Source organism: Arvicanthis niloticus, chromosome 8 (genome assembly GCF_011762505.2).
Source record: "Arvicanthis niloticus isolate mArvNil1 chromosome 8, mArvNil1.pat.X, whole genome shotgun sequence".
NCBI classification, from domain to species: domain Eukaryota; kingdom Metazoa; phylum Chordata; class Mammalia; order Rodentia; family Muridae; genus Arvicanthis; species Arvicanthis niloticus.
In genome coordinates this window covers 9,384,578-9,404,931 of record NC_047665.1, presented here as the reverse complement: position 1 = coordinate 9,404,931, position 20,354 = coordinate 9,384,578, and the positions used below count along the sequence as shown (strand labels likewise).

Genomic DNA, 20,354 nt, shown 5'->3' with positions numbered 1-20,354 from the left:
CGGTTCAGACCGGAAGTGGTTACACCTGAGATCACTTCCGGCGGGTGACGGTGCGGACGGGTCAGAAGCGTAGAGGCGGCGGCAAAATGGCGGCGCCTGAGGAGCAGGATCTAACTCAGGAGCAGACCGAGAAGCTGCTGCAGTTTCAGGTAGCAGCGAGTTCTCGGTGCAGCAGAGGCCGCCGCGGGATGGGGAGTGGGACCCTAGAGGAGCTTAAAATCATCCTCAGGTTGGGGTTGGGACCATTTTCAGACCCGCAGGCGGCCCCCTCCCCCCAGACGCCAACTGCCCGGATTTCCCCGGCGCCCAGCCTCTGTCGGTACTCAGCCTTCCAGCCACCTCTGCCAGCCATGCTCGACCACAGCGGGTCAGCTGCCTTAATTTCCCTTAGCGGCGCCGGTCCGCAATCCTTACCAGCCTCATTAACCCGCCAGACCCTCTCCGCCCATCGACTGTTGATGTGCTGGAGATACTAAAATCCCCATCGCAGAGTTGCCGCCAGCTCGCGGGTCTTGGGCCGCCGACCACCATCCCGTGCTGTTCACAGACATTTGCTGAGGGTCTCTTGGTTACTAGGTCTCGTGTTGGGGGTTGTAGTGGGGGGAAAAGGAAGCGCCCACACACAGACCTGGCATCTGCCCTAGAAAAGTGGGAGGACGCCACAGGAGGAGACAATGCAACATTAAGTATCATCGAAGGCTTCTGACTGGATTTGTTACCTCCGGCTTTCTCCTGAACTGCTGACTATGCTTGAGGAGGGTGACAACTTGCAGGATTCGGCCTATTAGTGGATGTTATGTTTTTGGGGTTTTGTTTTTGTTTTGTTTTGTTTTTTTAAACAAAAAATGGAAGGATGGTTGGAGGATGCCACCGGGGTGGTAAACCATGGCATTAGCCATTTTCTTAGTTCTTAAATGTGTAACTTCACAAATGTCTATTCCCTTGAGGATGTTTTGGAGGTAAACTGAGTTTATGTTACACGGTATTAAAAGGACGTTGTAGGCCGGGCAGTGGTGGCACACGCCTTTAATCCCAGCACTTGGGAGGCAGAGGCAGGCGGATTTCTGAGTTCGAGGCCAGCCTGGTCTACAGAGTGAGTTCCAGGACAGCCAGGACTACACAGAGAAACCCTGTCTAGAAAAAAAACCAAAAGGAAAAGAAAAGGACGTTGTAAACAAACAGTAACATGCTCCTGAACAGTTGCGGCCACTACTAATCACTTCCCAGTTACATTGTAGTTAACAGAGCTCACATTTCATATAGGAAATGTGCTAAATAGTGATTTTTTTTCAGCAGTTTTTATGAAAAGCCTTAGCGCCAGACACTGCTAGGTAGAATGCTGGCCTCTGCCGGGCGGTGGTGGCGCACGCCTTTAATCCCAGCACTTGGGAGGCAGAGGCAGGCGGATTTCTGAGTTCAAGGCCAGCCTGGTCTACAGAGTGAGTTCCAGGACAGCCAGGACTACACAGAAACCCTGTCTCAAAAAAAAAAAAAAAAAAAAAAAAGAATGCTGCCCTCTAAATATTTATGATGGTGTGAGGGCTTGACTGACATTTAGCATGTTGGCTTTTTGAACGCACAGTCCTACCTTTGGCGTTCATACTGGGACAGGCCCTGTCATATAGATGGGTATGAATTGTAAGAAGTAGCATCAGTGGGTGTGGCCGAGACTGGTATCTCAGGGGACCCAGGAGGATTCTGAGTTTGAGACCAGCCTTTTCCAAACAAAAAGAGAAGAGCTTGCTTAGGTTACACAGCTAGTAAATTGGAGGTGTCCATTTAAAGCAGAGCCTTCCCTGGGCTTCTAGTGTCTCTGCTGTAAGAATCGGGTGTTACTGCTGAAATGTTTGTGTGTGCATGTGTGTTTAATCAGTGTGTTGGATGTAAGATACTATTCTAGGCATACTTGGCATTTGAGTGGAGTTTATAATAGAGAAATTGATGACACCAGATTAGCATTAAAGAATGAATAAAAAGACAGCTTTTGCTGCTTTGTAGAGTGTTACTGCCAGGGTTTTATTTAACTTGGGCAGACTACACTTAGCAGATCTTAGTGGTAAGCCACGGGTAAACGAGAGGTGAGCATGAAGTGAGAAGCTCTCTAAGTTCCTGAGTGTGAGTTACGGCCGTGTTTGGGATAAAGTGCTGAAGGAACGCCTTGTTTTCCATGGACATCAGAAGAGTGGCCAGCAGGTTAGTAACACTGTAATAACATTGATTAGGTTTGTGTCAAGATTTATGAAGTTGAATATATTGAGAAAATGCATTTTGTGTTTTTATGTTCTGTAAACAAGCCTGGGGCAGATCAGCATCTCAGATTACTGTTAAACATTGTTTGACATGTACAAATACCAAGCATTATAAACTTAAACTACTTTAGAAGACTATAAAGAGTTAACTGCTGTTCTTTTATGTTGAAGAAAACAAGGTATGAGAGGTCAGATAATTCACACAGATAGTACCTTACATAGATTAACAAAGCCACGTTCCGTAAGCATCTTGTTTGTATCCTAATGCTGAACTTGAATGATGGGAGTGCCGGAAAGCTCTCTGGTGTGGGTGTCTCTGTCTACCCATCTGTCCGTCCATGTCTTTGTCTTTGCTATTGGAATTTAGGGAAGAGAAAACTTCTTGATGTTGAAGGGGGAGGAAAGATGACTTAGAAGTTACTATTTGTTACCTACTATGCCTTCAGTACAGTGTTAAATAATTTATACCCATTATGCTTAATCCACACAGTTACCTTATAAAATACAGATGGTGGTATGTCTGCTATGGTGTCTGGTGAGGAAGCAGATTGGTTGATTTATTTGCTAAGGTACTGAAGCTATTAGTGGAATTCTGGTGGGTCTAGCTCTGGCCTGGAAGGCTGGAGTGCCTTGCAGCTTTGAAGGAGGAGTAGAATTTCAGCAGATGGTGGGCAGGAGAATACTCAAAGCTGCTGAGAAAATGAGTTGCTCACTTATGGAGATGGGAAAGAGAGTGTGGCTGTGTCTGTCATAATAAATAGAGACTTGGGAGTGAGAAGGATAAACGAGCCAGATTCCAGAGACCTGTCAGTACTGTGCTGACTTGTGTAGGCAGTCAGGAGAGGTTTAACTTGGGAGTAACATCACTAGGTTTGGGCTTTGTTTCTCTAGCAATATGGGGTATGTGTTAGAATCTCTATGGGTATCAGAATAGATGGGGGTGGCCCGGTTAGTTCTCAGTGTGTGTCCACATTTTATGTATTACAGTTGAGCTAGGCATGGTGGTTCACACCTATAATCCCAATGCCAGCACTTGAGAAGTTCAATTAGAGGATTGCTGTAGGTTCAAGGACATCCTGGGCTACATAGTGAGTTTCAGGTTAGCCTACAGGGTGAGACCCTGTCTGAAAAAGCTTAAATAGATGAATTTGCAAAAGTAAAATGTTTCAGGAAATCTGAGATTTGTTTTATGTGACATTTTGGGTTAGAATTCTCTAAGGCATGTTTATCATGTTTCTCAGTCCATTTGATGTTTCTAAGCTGCTTTTGTATGCATGTGTAACTTGCATGGCTCTGGCTTGCTTTGGAACCAACTGAGTGGAATAATGTAGTCATTATGTTTTGAGCTATTTCTACTGAAAAATAATAGGTATATAGATTTAAAGAAGAGCTAATGTAAGTGTGTGGAAGATTGCTTTTATTGGAGTCAGTGTCCCCAAATTTCCAAATTTGTAGATGACTCCAGTGCTTTGGTTCACTGCCTCTCGGCTGGTGGTTTAACACCACAGCAGGAAGAAAGAAAGTGAGAAAGTCAGAGAGAAAGGAGTAGATGCCCAGTGTCCCACAGGAGGAGATGATCCCTCTCTGCTCTCCTCTGTTTGTTTAATTAAAAATGTATTGTATTTTATTTACTTAGATTGTGAGGGTATGGGTCACACAGCGTGACACATATGTCACAGTTGAAGATAGCTTATGAGAGGAGGTCTGATCGTTGTGAGCATTGAGCTCTGGTCATCAGGCTCGTCAGAACGGCATGCCTTCACCCACTGAGCCATCTTGTCATTCCTGTTTGTTCATGAGGCAGCGTTTCACTGGGTAGCCTATGTAGCCCAGGCTCACCTCAGCACTCCAGGATGTTGGAAAAAAGTGTCTGTGTCAAGCAGAGCACGGCTCCCATTCCCTTTATTTAAGGCAAAGCCTGGACTCTGAGCTGTAGAAGCAAATTTGTGTCCTTTTAGGGCTTAGGGTTGTGTGTACATGATAATTCCCATTCGTCCATTTAAAAATATCACAGTGATCTGTTCGATTTCTGACTTCTCCCTTCAACTCATCCTGGCCAAGAAAGCTACTGGTGAGTTTTACAGTCTTGGGTGAGGAGTTCTTACATTGAGTGTGTGTGTATGTGTGTGTGTGTGTGTGTGTGTGTGTAATGAGAACAGTATATTGTCTGATTGACAGTATCCATTTTTTAAAATTATCCTTTAAAAAAACAAAAAAAAAATTCTATAGCTGGGCAGTGGTGTCACACACCTTTAATCACAGCACTTGGGAGGAAGAGGTAGGTGGATCTGAGTTCAAGGTCAGCCTGGTCTATAGAATGAGTTTTCAGGACAGCCAGAGCTACACAGAATATGTCTCCAAAATAAAACAATTTTTTTCTTTGGCAGTTTTATATATTTATGCAATGTGCCTGTTTTTTTTTGTTGTTGTTGTTGTTGTTGTTGTTGTTTTTGTTTTTGAGACATGGTCTCTTGTAGCACTTGCTGTCCTGGTATTATGTAGACTAGGCTGGCCACAAACTCAGAGATCCCCTGCCTCTGCCTACTAAATGCTAGCATTAAATGTGTGGGTCACCTTGCCCAGCCTATGGATTTATCTTGATTATATTCATTCCCAGTTTCCCCTCTCCTCAGCCAGACATTCCCTTATCAATTCTCTTTCTACTTTCATGTCCCCCCACCTTGTTTTGGTAACCCACTAAGTTCAGCTACCTCTGCCTGCTGCAATACTACATGCTGGCTTGGTGTGTGCAGTCTTACCTGTAGTGAGTTCATGAGTGTAAGGGCCATGTCAGATACTGAGGACGGCCTGTCATGCACTTTTCACCTTCAGCTTTTAACATCTTCCTACTTTCTCTTCCTCAGTGCTGAACCTTATGGGAGGGAGGTGATGGAAAGGTCCTGTTGTGAGTTGAGCAACACATGTTCTCACCCTTTTAACAGTTGAGTGTCTATAACTGGTACCCATTGCAGAAGGACCTTTCCCTGGCCAGAGCTGAGAGCGGCACTGATCTAAGTGTTTAGAAGGCACTTAGCTGTTTAGCAGTGCAGCAGTAGTCGGTTCCTGCCAGAGCCCGTGATCTGCTGACCCAGAGGCTTTGCCCAGGTTTACAGCACCAGGCATGGCTCTCCTGTGGAGCAGGTCTCCAATCTAGTTACAGGGTGGTTGATTACCTTTTGCATCATTGGACACAATGATGAATGAGTATTGTAGCATACTGAGTTAAGACCATTGATAACTTGTCTCCCAGTGACCTGCAAAGTACCTTCTGGCACTATGGAAGCTAGCTAGTAAGGAGGAGGTCTTCTGACCCAGTTCCAGTTCTGCGTCCTGTAATCAGTGTGTGGTGTCTTCAGCAATAGGGTCTTACCATTTAGTTATGGTGGGCAACAGAAAGCAGTGTCAGTAGCCTGGGCCTCATGACTAGTAACTTGTAACTGTGCTGGGCAGTTCTCTTGTTTTCTTCCCTTCTCTCTTTCTTCTTTACTTTCTTTTTTTAAAGATGTATTTTTTTTAATCTTCTATGTATGAGTGTCTTATCTGCATGTATGCCTCCTGGTACTCAAGGAAGCCAGAAGAGGGCAGCAGGTCTCCTGGACCTAGAGCTGCAGTGTAGGTGCTGGGGTGCTGGGAATCTAGCCCAGGTCCTCTGAGAGAGCCGGCAGTGCTCTTAACCACTGAGCCATCTATCCAGCACCTAAGATTTTCATTTAATAACTAACTAATCTGTCTTCCAGGGAAAACATTGTCTACTCATAGGATTCCTGTGTTCAAACTGCCTTTTTTCTTAATTTTTTAAAATTATGTGTATGTGTTCATGTTTGTGCGGCTATATGTACGCGAGTGCAGATAACCAGAGGCTGTTGGGTCCCCTGGGACTGCCTGATGTAGCAAGAGCAGTGTCCATGCTTAGCTATAGAATCATCTCTTCTGCCCCCACCCCCATTATTTACTTGTGGCTAGCTTATAAACTAGTGAGTTCCAGCAGGGGTTTTTCATATGTCCTTAGTGTTTTCAACCCACATCCACCCCACCCTCATCTCCTCATTTTCTTCATTTTGGGGCAGGTGTCACAATATAGTCCTGACCATCTTTGAACTCAAAATTGTGCCTCCGATTGCAGTGAGCTGGGATTACAGGCTTGCTCTCTTACACCTGACTTGTTGATTGGCTTTGTTTGTTGTTTGCTTTTGCTTTTTTGTTGTTGTTGGTTTTGTTTTTGTTTTTTTCTTTTGGTTTTGTTTTTGTTTTTTTCTTTTGGTTTTTTTTTTTTTTTTTTTTGAGACAGGGTTTCTCTGTGTAGCCCTGGCTGTCCTGGGACTCACTCTGTAGAGCAGGCTGGCCTCGAACTCAGCAATCCACCTGCCTCTGCCTCCCAAGTGCTGGGATTAAAGGCGTGTGCCACCACTGCCTGGCCGGCCTCTTTGTTTTTTTAAATGTTATTTTGATCTTTTAAATTTTTATGTGTATGAGTTGCTCACATGCATGTCTGAATGGTGTGCATTTTGGAACTGGAGTGATGGATAGTTGTGAATGCCATGTGGATGCTAGGAATTGAATCCAAGTCTTCTGCAAAAACAGTGCTCTTAAACAACTGAACCACCTCTGCAGCCCCTATTTCTTTGTTTCTTCCTATGTGCGTGCGTGCGTGCGTGTGTGCGCGTGCGTGCGTGCGTGCGTGTGTGTGTGTGTGTGTGTGTGCGCGTGTGTGTGTGCGCGCGTGTGTGTGTGTGTGCGTGTGTGTGTGCGCGCGTGCCGTTTTCCCTTTCGTGTGTGTGTGTGGTGTGCGTGTGGAAGGTCTGAAGTACTGGGATCACCCACAGTTGCCATTCTACTGCACTCATTGTTGCAGGTCTCTCAGTAGATCCCAGAGCTCGGTGATATGGCTGGTCCTCTTAGCCTGCCTGCTCTGGGAATCCTTGTCTGTGCCTTCTGGGGCTAGAATTACAAGTGGCCTTTGTACCCACCTGGTATTTATGTGGGTTTCTGGGGATCCACACTTCAGTCTTCATTTGTGGCGGGGCTTTAACTGTGGCGTTATCTCCCCAGCCCAAGGATAGTTTTAATATACTCAGTTATTTCTTTCTTTTTAAACTCTGTTATTACTATAATTGCTTATGCCAAGATATGTATGGAGGCCACAAGATAACTTTTGTCTCCTACCTTTACATGGGTTTTCAGGCTTCTGTGGCAGGAATGTCAACCCACTGGACTATCTCGAAAACTTAAGTTTTTCTGCTTTTACTAGTTCAGTTGTATTTGTGCAAAGATGGTAATGGAGGTAGAACCCAGGGCCTCGTGCATGGTAGCAAGTTCCTGTCACTGAACTACTGCCCACTCATCGAGTTGGACTATTGATCATAGTCACCTGTGTTTGCGCTGGAACTATTGTGTATGGTGCTTGTTATAAAAATTTAATTACACATTATGAATGAGTAAAATACTTAAAAATTTTGTCTATATGAAGTAAACTACTTTGAAAAGGCTGTACAGGGGCAAGTCACTGGGGAAAATTGATACTGAGTTAGTTGTAGGCAAGATAACTGACTGAGGAAAGTGACTGAGGTAGGGATTATATACTTCCTGTTTGGCAGATGTTTCAGACTGCATTCTTAAAAGAAATCCAGTATGCTTTTGCTAGAAAAGTTCAAGAATGTCGGTGGGCTTGTTCCTGTTTATCTGGGATTGCTGCCTGGATGTCTGCTTGTTAAGGTGATGCAATGCGTGACTGCCTCCCTCGGTGGACTCTCAGTTAATTGAGTTGGCCATAGTTCCCATTCTCATTGGGCAAGAGAGTGTCTTTCTCTTACAGGGACTTGTGTGTACTTGAAAATCCGCAGTGTGTGAGTGCCTGTGAAGACTGATTCTGGAATAAGGCTGCCCGGATGCGAGCTCTGCCCTCTCCAGTTACTAACTTTCTGCTCTGGGCAAGTTACCCTTTCGTTTGTCTCTGTGGCATGGTTTCTTTGTGGACCAACCTCACTGTTGGTATATTTTGTTCCCCTACAACAGAATACCCAAGGCTGGGCAATTTATAAAGAACAAAGATTTGTTTCTTACAGTTTCGGGGGCCAAGAAGTCCAAGTTTGAAAGGCCTGTACCCTAGACTGGGAGTGGTGTCTCATGCCTTTAATCCCAGCACACAGGAGGCAGTGAGTTTGAGGCTAGCCTGGTCTACAGGTTCCAGGACAGCCAAGGCTACACAGAGAAATTGTTCCTCAAAGCAAAGAACTACAACAAAAAGAGCCTGTATACTGTGTTACTCTATGGCATATGATGAAAGGGTAAGAAAAAAATGAAAGAAAAGCACATACCTATGATCCCAGTATTTGGGAGACAAGAAGGCAAGAAGATGAGGACAGCCTCTTCTATTAGCAGGTTCAAGGAGCCTGGGCTCCTTAAGACCTAGTCAGCTTTGAGGCTACAGTAGAGAGCCTAGGATGTTAGAGATGGCAGTACCATGGGACATCTGCCAAGGAAAGTTGCAGGAAGAGTGGGGCTGGCCCAAGAGAGGCTCTGTGTGTTGCAGCTGTGGAACAGAGGAGAGGGTGTGTCTAGGCCCTCTGCAGCCCAGACCAAGAGACCCAGATTGGAGACAGGGATCCAGGATTTGGTTGGATCTTGCATTTGACCTATATCATTGAATATTGGATTTTTTTATTTTATAGACAGACACTCATAGTTAAGAGATTGCCTAGTGTCTCACAATAGAATTTGGATACTTGGTTTTTGAACAGTGTTAAAACTGTTAAGATTTGGAAACTTGTTTTGTTTTTCAAGACAGGGTTTCTCTGTAGCCCCAGCTGTTCTAGAACTCACTTTGTAGACCAGGTGGCTTTGAACTCACAGAGATCCACCTGCCTCTGGGTTAAAGGCATGCACTACTATTCCTGACTGATTTGGAGGACTTTTACACATGAATTAAATTCATTTTGTAATTTTAAAATTACTTTCTGTGTATGGGTCTTCACCTGCATTGTATGTCTGTGTGCCATATGTGTACTCTGTCCTTGGAGGACAGAAGGCGGCATTGGAGCCTCTGCAACTAGAGTTACATATGATTGAGGCAACCTTGTGGGTGCTGGTCCTCTGCAAGAGCAGTCAGAGGTTTTAACTGCCCTGCCGTCTCTCCAGCCCCCCATCTGCATTTTGCACTAGGGGTGAACATGAAACTTTGGGGACTTAAGTGGAATGTTATTTAAAATAATGTGTTTGGGTGTCAGGTTGACAAGGAATGAACTTGGGAATGTTGTTCTTCATTATCGCTTTGACTAGATTTGGAGTCAGCAAATCTAGGAAACAAACTTTAAAGTGTGTCTGTGAGGCCTTTATCTAAGAAGGAAAGACTCATAGGATGGGTCCAGTAAAAAGAGAAAGATCAGCTGAGCATCAGAGTTGGTCTTCTCTTAGCTGCAGATATAGGGTGACTTCTTTGCCTTGATGTGTCTGCTAAAGCCATGAGCCATGGATAAAACCACTCCTCCCTTGGCTTTTGTCTGGTGTTTGGTCACAGCAACAAGAAGGCAGATGTGCCTGATAAATAGAATTAAACCCACTTTGAGGATAGAAAGTATGTGTGACCTATATATTAATGTTTTGGAACTGGAGAGACAGCTCAATGGTTAAGAGCACGGATGCCTTCCAAAGAGCCTGGGTTTAAGTTCCAGCATCCATAAGTTCACAACCCTAGTCCTAGGGATCTGAAGCTCTTCCTGCCCCTGTGGGCATTACATACGTAGGCGTGGTACACAGAGAGACATGCATGCAAAATGCCTGTGTACTTAAAAATAAAGGCTTAAAAGGTTTTTTTCCCCAATTCATAGCTTGTTTTTTTCACCTAAATATTTAAAACCTTATTTTGAAACATAGAGAAGCAAATTTTCCCAGACAGGAGAGTCTGAAAGGTGGGGAGGTGAGGTGGCCCCTTGGATCGATTCTGAGCAGAAAAAAGTCACCTTTAGAGGTTGGCCAGGGTCACAGTGCTTCTGCTTTTCGTTGTAGTGAAATGCCTCAGGTGGCAGAACACTAGAGTAGGACTCGGTCAAAGGTGATCGTACTTGATTTTTCCCTAAAATGTAACCGTAGTACTTTACATTGTGAGCACACTCGGGCTCATTTCACAGCGCTTCACAAATATCTTTATAATATACCTTCTTTATCATTGTGAAAACTATTGAGATGACGGAAAGCTCTGAATTCAACATACTAGACACTTAGCTGAACCTAAGAAAGATAGCTCAGTTACCAATTTAGTGAGTAGGAGTGAAAAAGTGGTTGGAAGGAAGTACTGAGGACTCCCAGTGTCCCCTAACTCCTAACAAGAGTTCATCCACTTATTATTCCACCTATTTTTAATTATTTGATAAGATACTGGTATGGATTTATTTGTGGGAAAATCTCATACATGCTAAGCAAGTACTCTCACTGAGCTATGCCCCCAGGATTCATGTAGTATTTTTAAGTAGGTTAAAATATTTGCCTGTGAAACTTGTGCTTCAGTGAAATACTAAATATTTAAGAAGCCACACTGTGAGTGCATCCTGGGCCTCTTGGTTGGCATAAGGCATTAGTTTAACATGTGAAGGGCTAAGCAGTGATTTCCAATCTGATTCTAAATACAACTTCATGGGGGCGGGGGGAACAGTAGTTTTGTCGTTTGTTTTTGAGGCACAGTCTTACTGTATAGCTATGGCTGGCCTTGAACTCAGAGATCCACCTGTTTCTGCCTATGCTAGAATTAAAGGTTTATGTCGATACCACCCAGCCAAATTACCATAGTTCCAATAAACGTTTACATTTTCTGAATTAAGATTGGGAGCTTGTTTTCAAACATGAGTTTATCAAGTAATAGAAGACATTGCTTCATCAGAGAGCCTGGGTATGGGAAGTTGCTCTAGCTCTTATTCTGACTCCGCCTCCCTGGTACCACGTACTATTGGCCAGGAGGATGACCTTTGACTACTTGGTTTCTCATCGTTGAAAACGAGGGTTTTGCACACCCAGTGCTGGTTACGTAGTGTAGGTGCTTAGGAAGAGGGAATTGCTGCTATTTAATTTGGGATATAGAATTTAAATGTAAACAAAGGTTTTCTGTAAGAGCTTCAGTTATAGGTCAAAGCCTAGTTACAGGTCATCTCTTTCTGAATGAACTTTAAATTCCATTTTCTCCCGAGTAAGCAAAGCTCTCTTGTTTGGTGGGAAGGAGAGAACAAAGTTTATCTGGTTTTCACCAACTTTTATTCTGGGAATAACTTAAAAGCTTCAGCAAGCTAATTGGAGCACAAAGCACTTAGCTATCTACTGAGTGTGTTAGTATAAAAACACTTGAGATGTGGAAATAGAGACACTTGGGAAAGCCAGCCGAGTATACCTTGCTTTCTCAATCCATACTCACATAATCTGTTAAACGTCTGGTTAAATTGTTACACTCCCAACCTGTTGTGATTTCCTCTTTAAATGATACTCCTAAGAGCCAGATCAGGAAGCCTAATAGTCACTGTTTGTTTCCCACGTGATGGGCACCCCTTCACTTCTGACTAGAGTTAGGACAGAGTTGGATAGAGGACAGCACTTCCACACTCTCCTGCTATCCTCCTACGCAGTACTTGTGATTGCTTGACATCCAGGCAGATTTTGGCCCCAACAATGTCACCCATCTCTCTCTAATGTTGTCTGTCCTCAGTTATACTGTTGTGTAAAGTACTACATCTGAATGCAGCTCCTGAATCTTTGAGAGGTCAATCCATGGGAAGGGATTATGTCTGAGAGTAAGGGAGTGAGACACTCAGGTGGACCCGCCTGGGGGTGTGTGGCAGCACTTGCTGACATTGGTTTATGATAAGATAGTTAGTGGGAGAAGGAGCCATAGTTAGGAAGTTAACCTTTATTCCAGGTGCAGCTGTTTCTACAGTGTTGTCTCAAGTCATATTAGGTGTCAGCAGATCTGCATATAAGCCAGGTTTCACTTGCAGATTTTGCTTTTATCATTCACTGACTTTGTACTCCAATCACTGTGTCTTTTTAACTTGTGGTGGGCATGATGGTAATATTTTTTTCATAGAACTGTTCAATGTAGCCAAAATACTTTCCACAATAGAAATAAAACTAATAAAAAAACAATGCCAAAGGGCTGGAAAGATGGCTCAGCGGTTAAGAGCACTGTCTGCTCTTTCAGAGGTCCTGAGTTCAATTCCCAGCATCCACATGGTGGCTCACAACCATCTGTAATGGGATCCAGTGCCCTCTTCTGGTGTGTCTGAAGACAGCTACAATATTCTCATATACATAAAATAAATAAATCTTTTTAAAAAAATAATAATGCTAAGAAACGAGGAAGAGGCCGAGAAGATAACTTAGTTGGTAAAGAACTTGAGTTCTACACCCAGAACTCAGAGTAAAACCAGCTGAGCATGGGGGACACACCTCTAATCTCAGCACTGTGGAGTCTCTGGCCAGCCTGCCTAGCCTACTTGACGAGTTTGAGGCCACTAAGAGACATCTCAAAAAAACAAAAGGTGAATGCTCTTGAGGTTGTCCTGTGACCTGCTCCACAGGCATGTGAGTGCATATGCACACACCCATGTGTGGTCTGTGTGGTGCAGGAGATGGAGCCCACGGCTTTATGCACACTAAACTAGACATGCACCTTCCCAGCTGAGCTCCAGCCCAGCCCTGTGGTAACACCATGCTTCTCTTTGTTTCAGGATCTCACTGGCATAGAATCCATGGAGCAGTGTCGTCTTGCCTTGGAGCAGCATAACTGGAACATGGAGGTATGGGCACCCACTCCCACCACACTTAGCGTCCTACTGCCACAGGACACACACACACACACAAACACACACACGGGGGGGGGGGTCTGCTTTTGTTTATTGATTTCAGAATTATGGTTTCTTTGTGTTCCAAATACACGGTAGAAGCATGAGCACTGTGAAGGTAAAGAACTGTGTTGCTATAGCTCCCTCCTCTGTATCCTTCGCATGGCCGGTGCCCTGAGCTAGTTTTCTGGAGTGGAAGTCCCGTGGAAACAGAATTTTCATTTTAGTTTTGTTAATTGCTCCCAGCATAAAATTTATATATTCAGATTGGTTTTTGTTGTTTTCAAGAGTGAGTGTGTGAGTGTGTGTGTGTGTGTGTGTGTGTGTGTGTGTGTGTAGCGGTGACTGTCCTAGAACTGGTGCAGATACACATAAACACACACACTTAAAACTTTTATTGTTTTTCTTTGGCATAATTCAGCTTGTTTATCCTTTTTAATATTAAACTTTTCATTTTACTTCATATCAGTATCTGGCCCTTTAATAATTTTCTGTTGACATCATAAATCTATAAGTATATTTTAAATTAAATATTTTCAAACAAAAACAAATATACTTGGGAAGGGATAAACTAGGCATGGTGACACCTGTAATTGCAGCACTTGGGAGGCTAAGGCAGGAAGATTAGGAGTTCAGGCTCAGCTTTTCATAACAAAGCCCTGTCTCAAAGAAAGGAGGGGGGTGCCGGAACAGACCAGATGGAGGGACAGAGGGAGGAAGATAAGTAGAGGGATCACGTGCCTACCTATCAGCTCCTAAGCCTGAAATGTTCTGTAATAGTTTCAAGTTTCTGCTCAGTGATATGGATAAAGAGGACAGGTTGTCTCTGAGTCGCTGGCTTGTCCTTTTGCTCCTGTGCTTTTTTCCTAGGGTAACAGCTGTTGACAGGTATGTGTTTACCAAACACTGGATACTTAGATTTTGTGAGCTAGATAGATAGCTATATCCATTGTTTTTAGTCCTCATTTGGTGAGATTATTTTGCATAGCATAAATGTGGCCAGAAAGATTTATTTCCCAATGTAACGGTTTGTCTTCCCAGTTATAAAAACAAAATATGCCTATATAAGTTTAAGCACAAAAAAAGTTCTTACACTTTCTAGAGATAAGCACAGTTGCTTTAGTATGTGTCCTTCTAGACTTTTTTCTGTTAACAGTTTGACCTTCTACCACGTGGTTCCTGGGGTTGGCAGCAAGCTCTTTTATGTACTGGCTTAGTTAGAGTATCTATTGCTGTGATGAAATACCAGGGGTGCCATCACCCACAGTGAGCTAGGCCCTCCCATGTAATCACTAATCCAGAAAATACACCACAGACCTGCCTTCAGGCCAGTCTTATGTGGGCATTTTGTCAGTTGAGGTTCCCTCCTCCCAGATGACTCTAGCTTCAATTAAGTTGACAAAAGTCTAATTAGGGCACCCACTGAGCCCGCATGCCAGCCCTGAGAGGTTATTCTTTTCCCACTGTGTACAATTTGACTACCTAGACTTAGTCAGACCATAAAGGATAGGGCTGGTTACTAGATGTAGAAGACATCTCCCCTCCCAAAGACCCTCCTGACACCAACAGCAGGTTCAAACACAGCGCAGCACCCGCCCCAGCTCGATACTTGACTAGCAGCACACTGAAAACAGGTTTTGACAGGATACTTCACTATAGGCTAAAACCAGCTAAGAGACTTGCCAGGGTATCCAAGGCTCCCACATAGGCCTTTTGTATACCCTTCTGCCAGGTCAGGGTGCACGTGACCGGCCGTGTACACGGACTGCTGAGCTGGTGTCCAGAGTGGCTTGGGGTTTTGGTTTTGTTGTTTTTGTTTGTTGATTGGTTGGTTGGTCTTCCATCATTTAGGCATAGTTGATTTGATTGGCTGCCTATATGGTTGAACTTAGTCTCCAAATTGACAGATAGTACTGCCCAAGTCTCCACCATAAACAACATCCCTGGCCTTTCTGGCATTGTCACATTGCCCTAACCACACTACATAGATCATGGAGAAGGGGAAGCCAGGCATCTCTTTGGGCATGGCCAATTTTGTCATCACAAAACTGGCACAGAAACAGAGAGACAGTGAAGGTTTTTGGTTTTGTTTTGTTTTTTTAAAAAAAAAAACATGAATATTCAGATTTTTTTAGTGATTTTGTTTTGTTTTGTTTTTGAGACAGTCTCAAGCCAAGGCTAAACTCATACTTTCTGCATAGCTCAAGACGACCACAAAATTTTGATCCTTCTGCCTTCACATTCTGAGTTCTGGGATGGAAGCAAAGGTTCTTCTGCCTCGTACATTCAAGCAAACATCTGAGTTACATTCCAGCCCGGAATATTCAGATTTTCAGATTTAAGTTGGCCCTCCCTCACATTCCTCCCACTTTGAAGAGTTTTTTCTCACTTTTTTTTTTTTTTTTAACAAATCTGTATCTTTACTTTAAAAAAGAAAAAATTTTTTAGATTAATTTTAAGCACTAAGTCTCCTTCATTTTTGCACATAAAGAATCTAAGGCTTGTAAGTTAGGCTCTTTCTGGGCTGCCGGGCTGTATTTAGACTACATCCACTGTGCCAAAACTGTCCCTCCGACCCCAGCACTGCCCACCGCACAACGTCGCACGTGCTGCTCATACTGTATTCTGTGCACTGCTTTTCCTGGGATCGTATGGTAAAGCACATGTTTTAGCTATTCTGAATAACATATACTAATATCAACAGTGTGCTTGCTATGTAAGTGTGGTTTCAAGACAAGTTCCCTGTTGTCTTCTGCTGTGTGAGACCTCCCTTTACTCCACAGTATAGCAGGAGGAAGGTCCCTGGGCTCAGACTCATCGTGGACATCACGTACTGCTCATCTTGTTTTGAGGCACAAAGCAGTAGTTTCCTCGTGGGTTTATTTGAGCATCACTGAAGTTCTGCCATTGTGTTTTGTTCTCCCCCATAGGCTGCTGTCCAGGACAGACTGAATGAGCAAGAGGGTGTACCAAGTGTTTTCAGTCCACCTCCATCTCGACCCCTACAGGTTAATACAGCTGACCACAGGATCTACAGCTATGTTGTCTCAAGACCACAACCAAGGGCAAGTTTTGTAGCTAGAATACCCTTTTTTGAATGATTTTCCCCATTTGGTTTTATTATCTGTGTATGATAGAGCAACAAAAATGTTCATAGTATTACCATGATAGCTGTGGGCTGTAGAAGACTTGGTGGGTTCCTCCATTTCACTTGGTTTTTTAATGAATTGCTGTAGGAAGGATTTTTCTGTTCTTTTCTGAGGAAGTGTTTTCTGTACCTCATTTTGAGCAGCTTGCTTTTGAAATGTCGACTGCAGGCTGAATAGAGCTGCTTCTGAGCAGGTCTGTGACCCACATGTGTGCATGAGCCATGCAAGCCTGAGGAGGGCACTGCATCCCTGGGAACTGGACATAGGCTGCTGTGAGCAACCATGAGGGGGCTGGGAACCAAACCTGAGTCCTTTGTAAGAGCAGTCAGTGCTCTTCACTGCTGAGCCATCCCTCCGGCCTCCCCCCTCCTTTTGTGTGTGTTTGGTTTTGTTTGGAGACATGGTCTTACTCTGTATCCCAGAATGGCTGGCAACTCACTACATCCCAGTCTGGACTGGAGCTCTCTGTGTAGGACAGCCTGCCTTAAACCTTGGGCACTCCTCCTGTCTTAACCTTTGCAGGGTTGCTGTGTGAACTAACTATCATAGCTGGCAACCTCCCACCATTAAATTAAAATCCGATAAGTTCTTGGTGACTTAAGTTTCCTTGACTTTAGCTACTGTTAAGGAAGGGCTGAGAGTCTGTGGGAGCTCTGTGCCATGGTTTTGAAACTGGTCCTGAAGGGCTGGTAGTGAGGATGTGGCTCACTTAGGTTCCCAGGGCATTCTAGAGTGGATTAGTTACCTTCTGTGTGTGTGTGTGTGGGGGGGGGGGGGTTGCGAGCTCATTTGCGCCACAGTTTCTCCTTCCTCACCCTTTCCATCCGTTGTCTTTCCCTTCTCTCCCTCCTCCTTTTTCTCCTCTCACTGCCTTCCACTCCTTCCTTCAGAACCATCTTCCGTTGCATTTTATTTATTGTGTGTACGTGGAGGTCAGAGGGCAACTTGAAGAGTCAGTTCTGTCCTTCTACCATGTGGGTCACAGGGATCAAATTCAAGTCAGTAGGTGCTGGAGAGATGGCTCAGTGGTTAAGAGCACTGACTGCTCTTCCAGAGGTGCTGAGTTCAATTCCCAGCATCCACATGGTGGCTCACAACCGTCTATGATAGGATCCGATGCCCTCTTCTGGTGTGTCTGAAGAGAGTGGCAGTGTACTCACGTACGTAAAATAAATAAGTAAATCAAGTCAGCAGGCTTGGCAACAGGCACCTCTACCTGTAGATCCACTTTGCGAGCCCCACTTTGTTTCGTTTTGAGGCAGGATCTCACTGTGCAGCCCAGACTGTCATCAAACTCTGGATCTTTTCATCTTAGCTTTCCTATTCACAGTCTGATTTCTCACGATCTAGTTAAGGAAATTAGATACTGATTATGAACTCCAAAGAACTTAATGGAGCTTTTCTTTCTTAACTCTGAGTGATGACACTTACCTCTTACACATGCATTTAGATTTGTTTTTTTAAAAATTAAGCACTTTATTCAATCCTAGAGCAATTAAAATGGCTACATTATCATATTTTCATATGTGTATATGGAGTACTTAATATTTCAAAAATTTCTTTAGAGCAGACATGGTAGTACATACCTGTAGTCCTAGCCATTGGGAGGCTGAGATGGGAGGATCTCTCCAACTGCCTCGGCTCTGTCATGAGACACTGTCTTAGGGAGAAAAAAGACAGAGAGATGGCTCAGCAGTCAAGAGCATTGGCTGCTCCTGCAGAGAACCTGGGTTAGATTCCCAGCACTCACATGGCAGCTCACAATTGTCAGTAGCTCTAGTCCCAGGGGATCCAGTGCCCCTCTTCCAGCCTCCACAGGCACCAGGCACACACAGTAGACAGACATGATGCTGGCAACATACCCATACACATAAAATAAAGTAAAAAAAGAATGCTGAAGCAGAAGGATCACAAGTTTGAGGCCACCCTGGGCAACATAGTGTAGCTGGCACCCTGATAAATGTGGGGCTTAATTACACTCCTTTCTATAGAGGATAAACTTGGCAGGGCCTTCAGTAGGTGCCCTAAATTCCCAGTACTACTAAGCCATTTTGTTGAATGCCTTTACTGTCCTCCTAAAGCACTTACTGTCATATTTGCTATTTAAGATGCAGCAGCAAAGGTGGCACAGACTTCTCTTCCTTCACGGTTAGGAACAAAAGATTGTCGTTGCCTATCCTCGCCATAGGACTCCTCAAGTCTTACCTTTCTCTTAATGGGATCTCTTCGTGGTTTCCCTTTGTCATGTCAGTTCTAGGACTGCCACTTTGGGGCTGTTTTGTTCTTTTGAGACAGGCTCCCACTATGTAGCCCTACCTATTCTTGGACTTCCTTTATAGATCAGGCTGCCTCAGACTCACAGAGACCCACCTACCTCTGCCTCTCCACTCTAGGCATTTAAAGTGCACACTATCATGCCTGGCAGGGTCCATTGTTTAAAGTAAAACAAGGATTACTTGAACATAAGCAACACCCTGAGACGTCTGCTAACCAGGGTGGCTAGCTACTAAGAGGCTGGTAGGCAGCGTCTGTGTAGAAGACTGGATGAAGAGTCCTCCTTGAGCGGGGCTGAACAGCACAGTGCACTATCACACTACTGTTGAATTTGCAGTTTTAAACTTAGGAATTGTTTAGGGTTTGGCTTTTCCATTTAATATTTTCAGAACCCAGTTGACTGAGAGTAACTGAAACCACAGAAAACAAAGCCATAAATAAATGGAAGGAAGACTAAAGTAGATGAGTACCGATTGGCCACCTGGCTGAACTTCCAACATTAGCTGCCTGAGGTGGGCCAGCCTGCGCTATAGTGAGTTCTGGAACAGCAAGGACTACAACAAAAACAAACAAAATAAATAAACCAGATTTCTAGAGCAATACATAACTCAGGGAGTAATTTCCTGTGTCCCCATGTTTCTTCAGCTTGAACTGAACCTCACTTTGTGCTCGAGACCCTGATCCCCATTTAGCTTTAGAGCTCACTGCGGTGACCATACAGGACATGTGACACAGTCTGACATTAAGCTGTTCGTATGTAAGAGCAATGAGATAGGCTGATTAGTGTTATAAGTGAGGTTAGTTATGGATAATGGGATGTCCTGGGGTAGTAGTCTATGGTTGTGTACAAGTGTCCAGAGCAGTAGTAATTGTCTCTCGCTATTTCTATGTGCCATATATTGAATCTAAATATAAGATGGAAAGAATGAATGTTATGTGGGGAAATTGTTGACAATGAATATAAGTAATTGCTTGATAATGTTATGAAGATTTAAAGCAAAAATTCTATGAAAAACAGTAGTCTCAGATGAAATGATAGCCACCAAAGCAGAGCATTTAAGGATGAGACTGCCAGGGAGAGCATTGTAAATAGAGAGGAGTCTCCATAGTGGGGTGGGGGATGGAAGTTGAACTAGCCATTTCTGCAAGTATTGAACATTGAGAGAATGGGGTCTCTAACTTTGTTTTTGGAATTCCAGGGCCTGCTTGGATGGGGTTATTACTTGATAATGCTTCCGTTCCGGTTTACCTATTACACGATACTTGATATATTTAGGTATGTACCTCTATGTTTATATGCTCCTAACAACAAGGTAGGCATTGAGGTTAGAGTAAGCTTGACGCTCAGTCATTGTTTTACTAGCCCACTTGTTAGGTTAAATACTCTTCCTGCACTTTGTTTTACTATAGCAAGAAATGTTGTAAATTGTTGCCTAGTGGAAGGTGTTCTGATTGGCTTCACGTTGGTCCTGGCTACTGTCTGTAAGAACCACATGGATCTGCCTGTATTTATTTATTGGTCTTCCCTCCCCACCATGTTTGTCACTGCTACATTCCCAAGGGAATCCCCACGCCCTTTCCTTTCTAACCACCTTATCTGTCTCCCGATTTCATACTCCAGGAACTTCTGCCCCAAACCACTTCTCCTCTGACTGTTCACAATCCCAGTAGATTTTCTTGCTCCAAGACTATACCCACGTAGCCATAGATTGTTGGCATCTTTCTAGGCAGATTGTTGGCTTTGTACGTTTCCCTCTGTCCTGGGATGCTTAGGTAGGTTACCAACACCGGAAGCCTTTCAGATGTACACCCTCTTGTTTCATACCTTCACCACCCAGCTTTTTTTGTGTACCATTCAAATAACT

General features: G+C 43.9%; 1 protein-coding gene across 3 annotated transcripts in view; it reads left to right on the top strand.

Moving 5' to 3' along the window:
- The first annotated feature begins 16 nt into the window (after nucleotides 1-16).
- The window catches only part of Faf2 (Fas associated factor family member 2), a 32,048-nt gene continuing 11,710 nt past the window's right edge, over nucleotides 17-20,354 (top strand). Inside the window, exons 1-5 of one of the 3 annotated variants that reach the window (XM_034510268.2) lie at nucleotides 54-149; nucleotides 8,062-8,176; nucleotides 12,953-13,021; nucleotides 15,997-16,131; nucleotides 19,689-19,765. In XM_034510268.2, coding sequence (XP_034366159.1) covers nucleotides 8,135-8,176; nucleotides 12,953-13,021; nucleotides 15,997-16,131; nucleotides 19,689-19,765 — 323 coding nt within the window. In that variant the 5' untranslated portion in view covers nucleotides 54-149; nucleotides 8,062-8,134. Of the gene's footprint in view, nucleotides 150-8,061; nucleotides 8,177-12,952; nucleotides 13,022-15,996; nucleotides 16,132-19,688; nucleotides 19,766-20,354 lie in introns of all 3 variants that reach the window. The other 2 variants (XM_034510269.2, XM_034510267.2) reach the window with 2 other exon arrangements.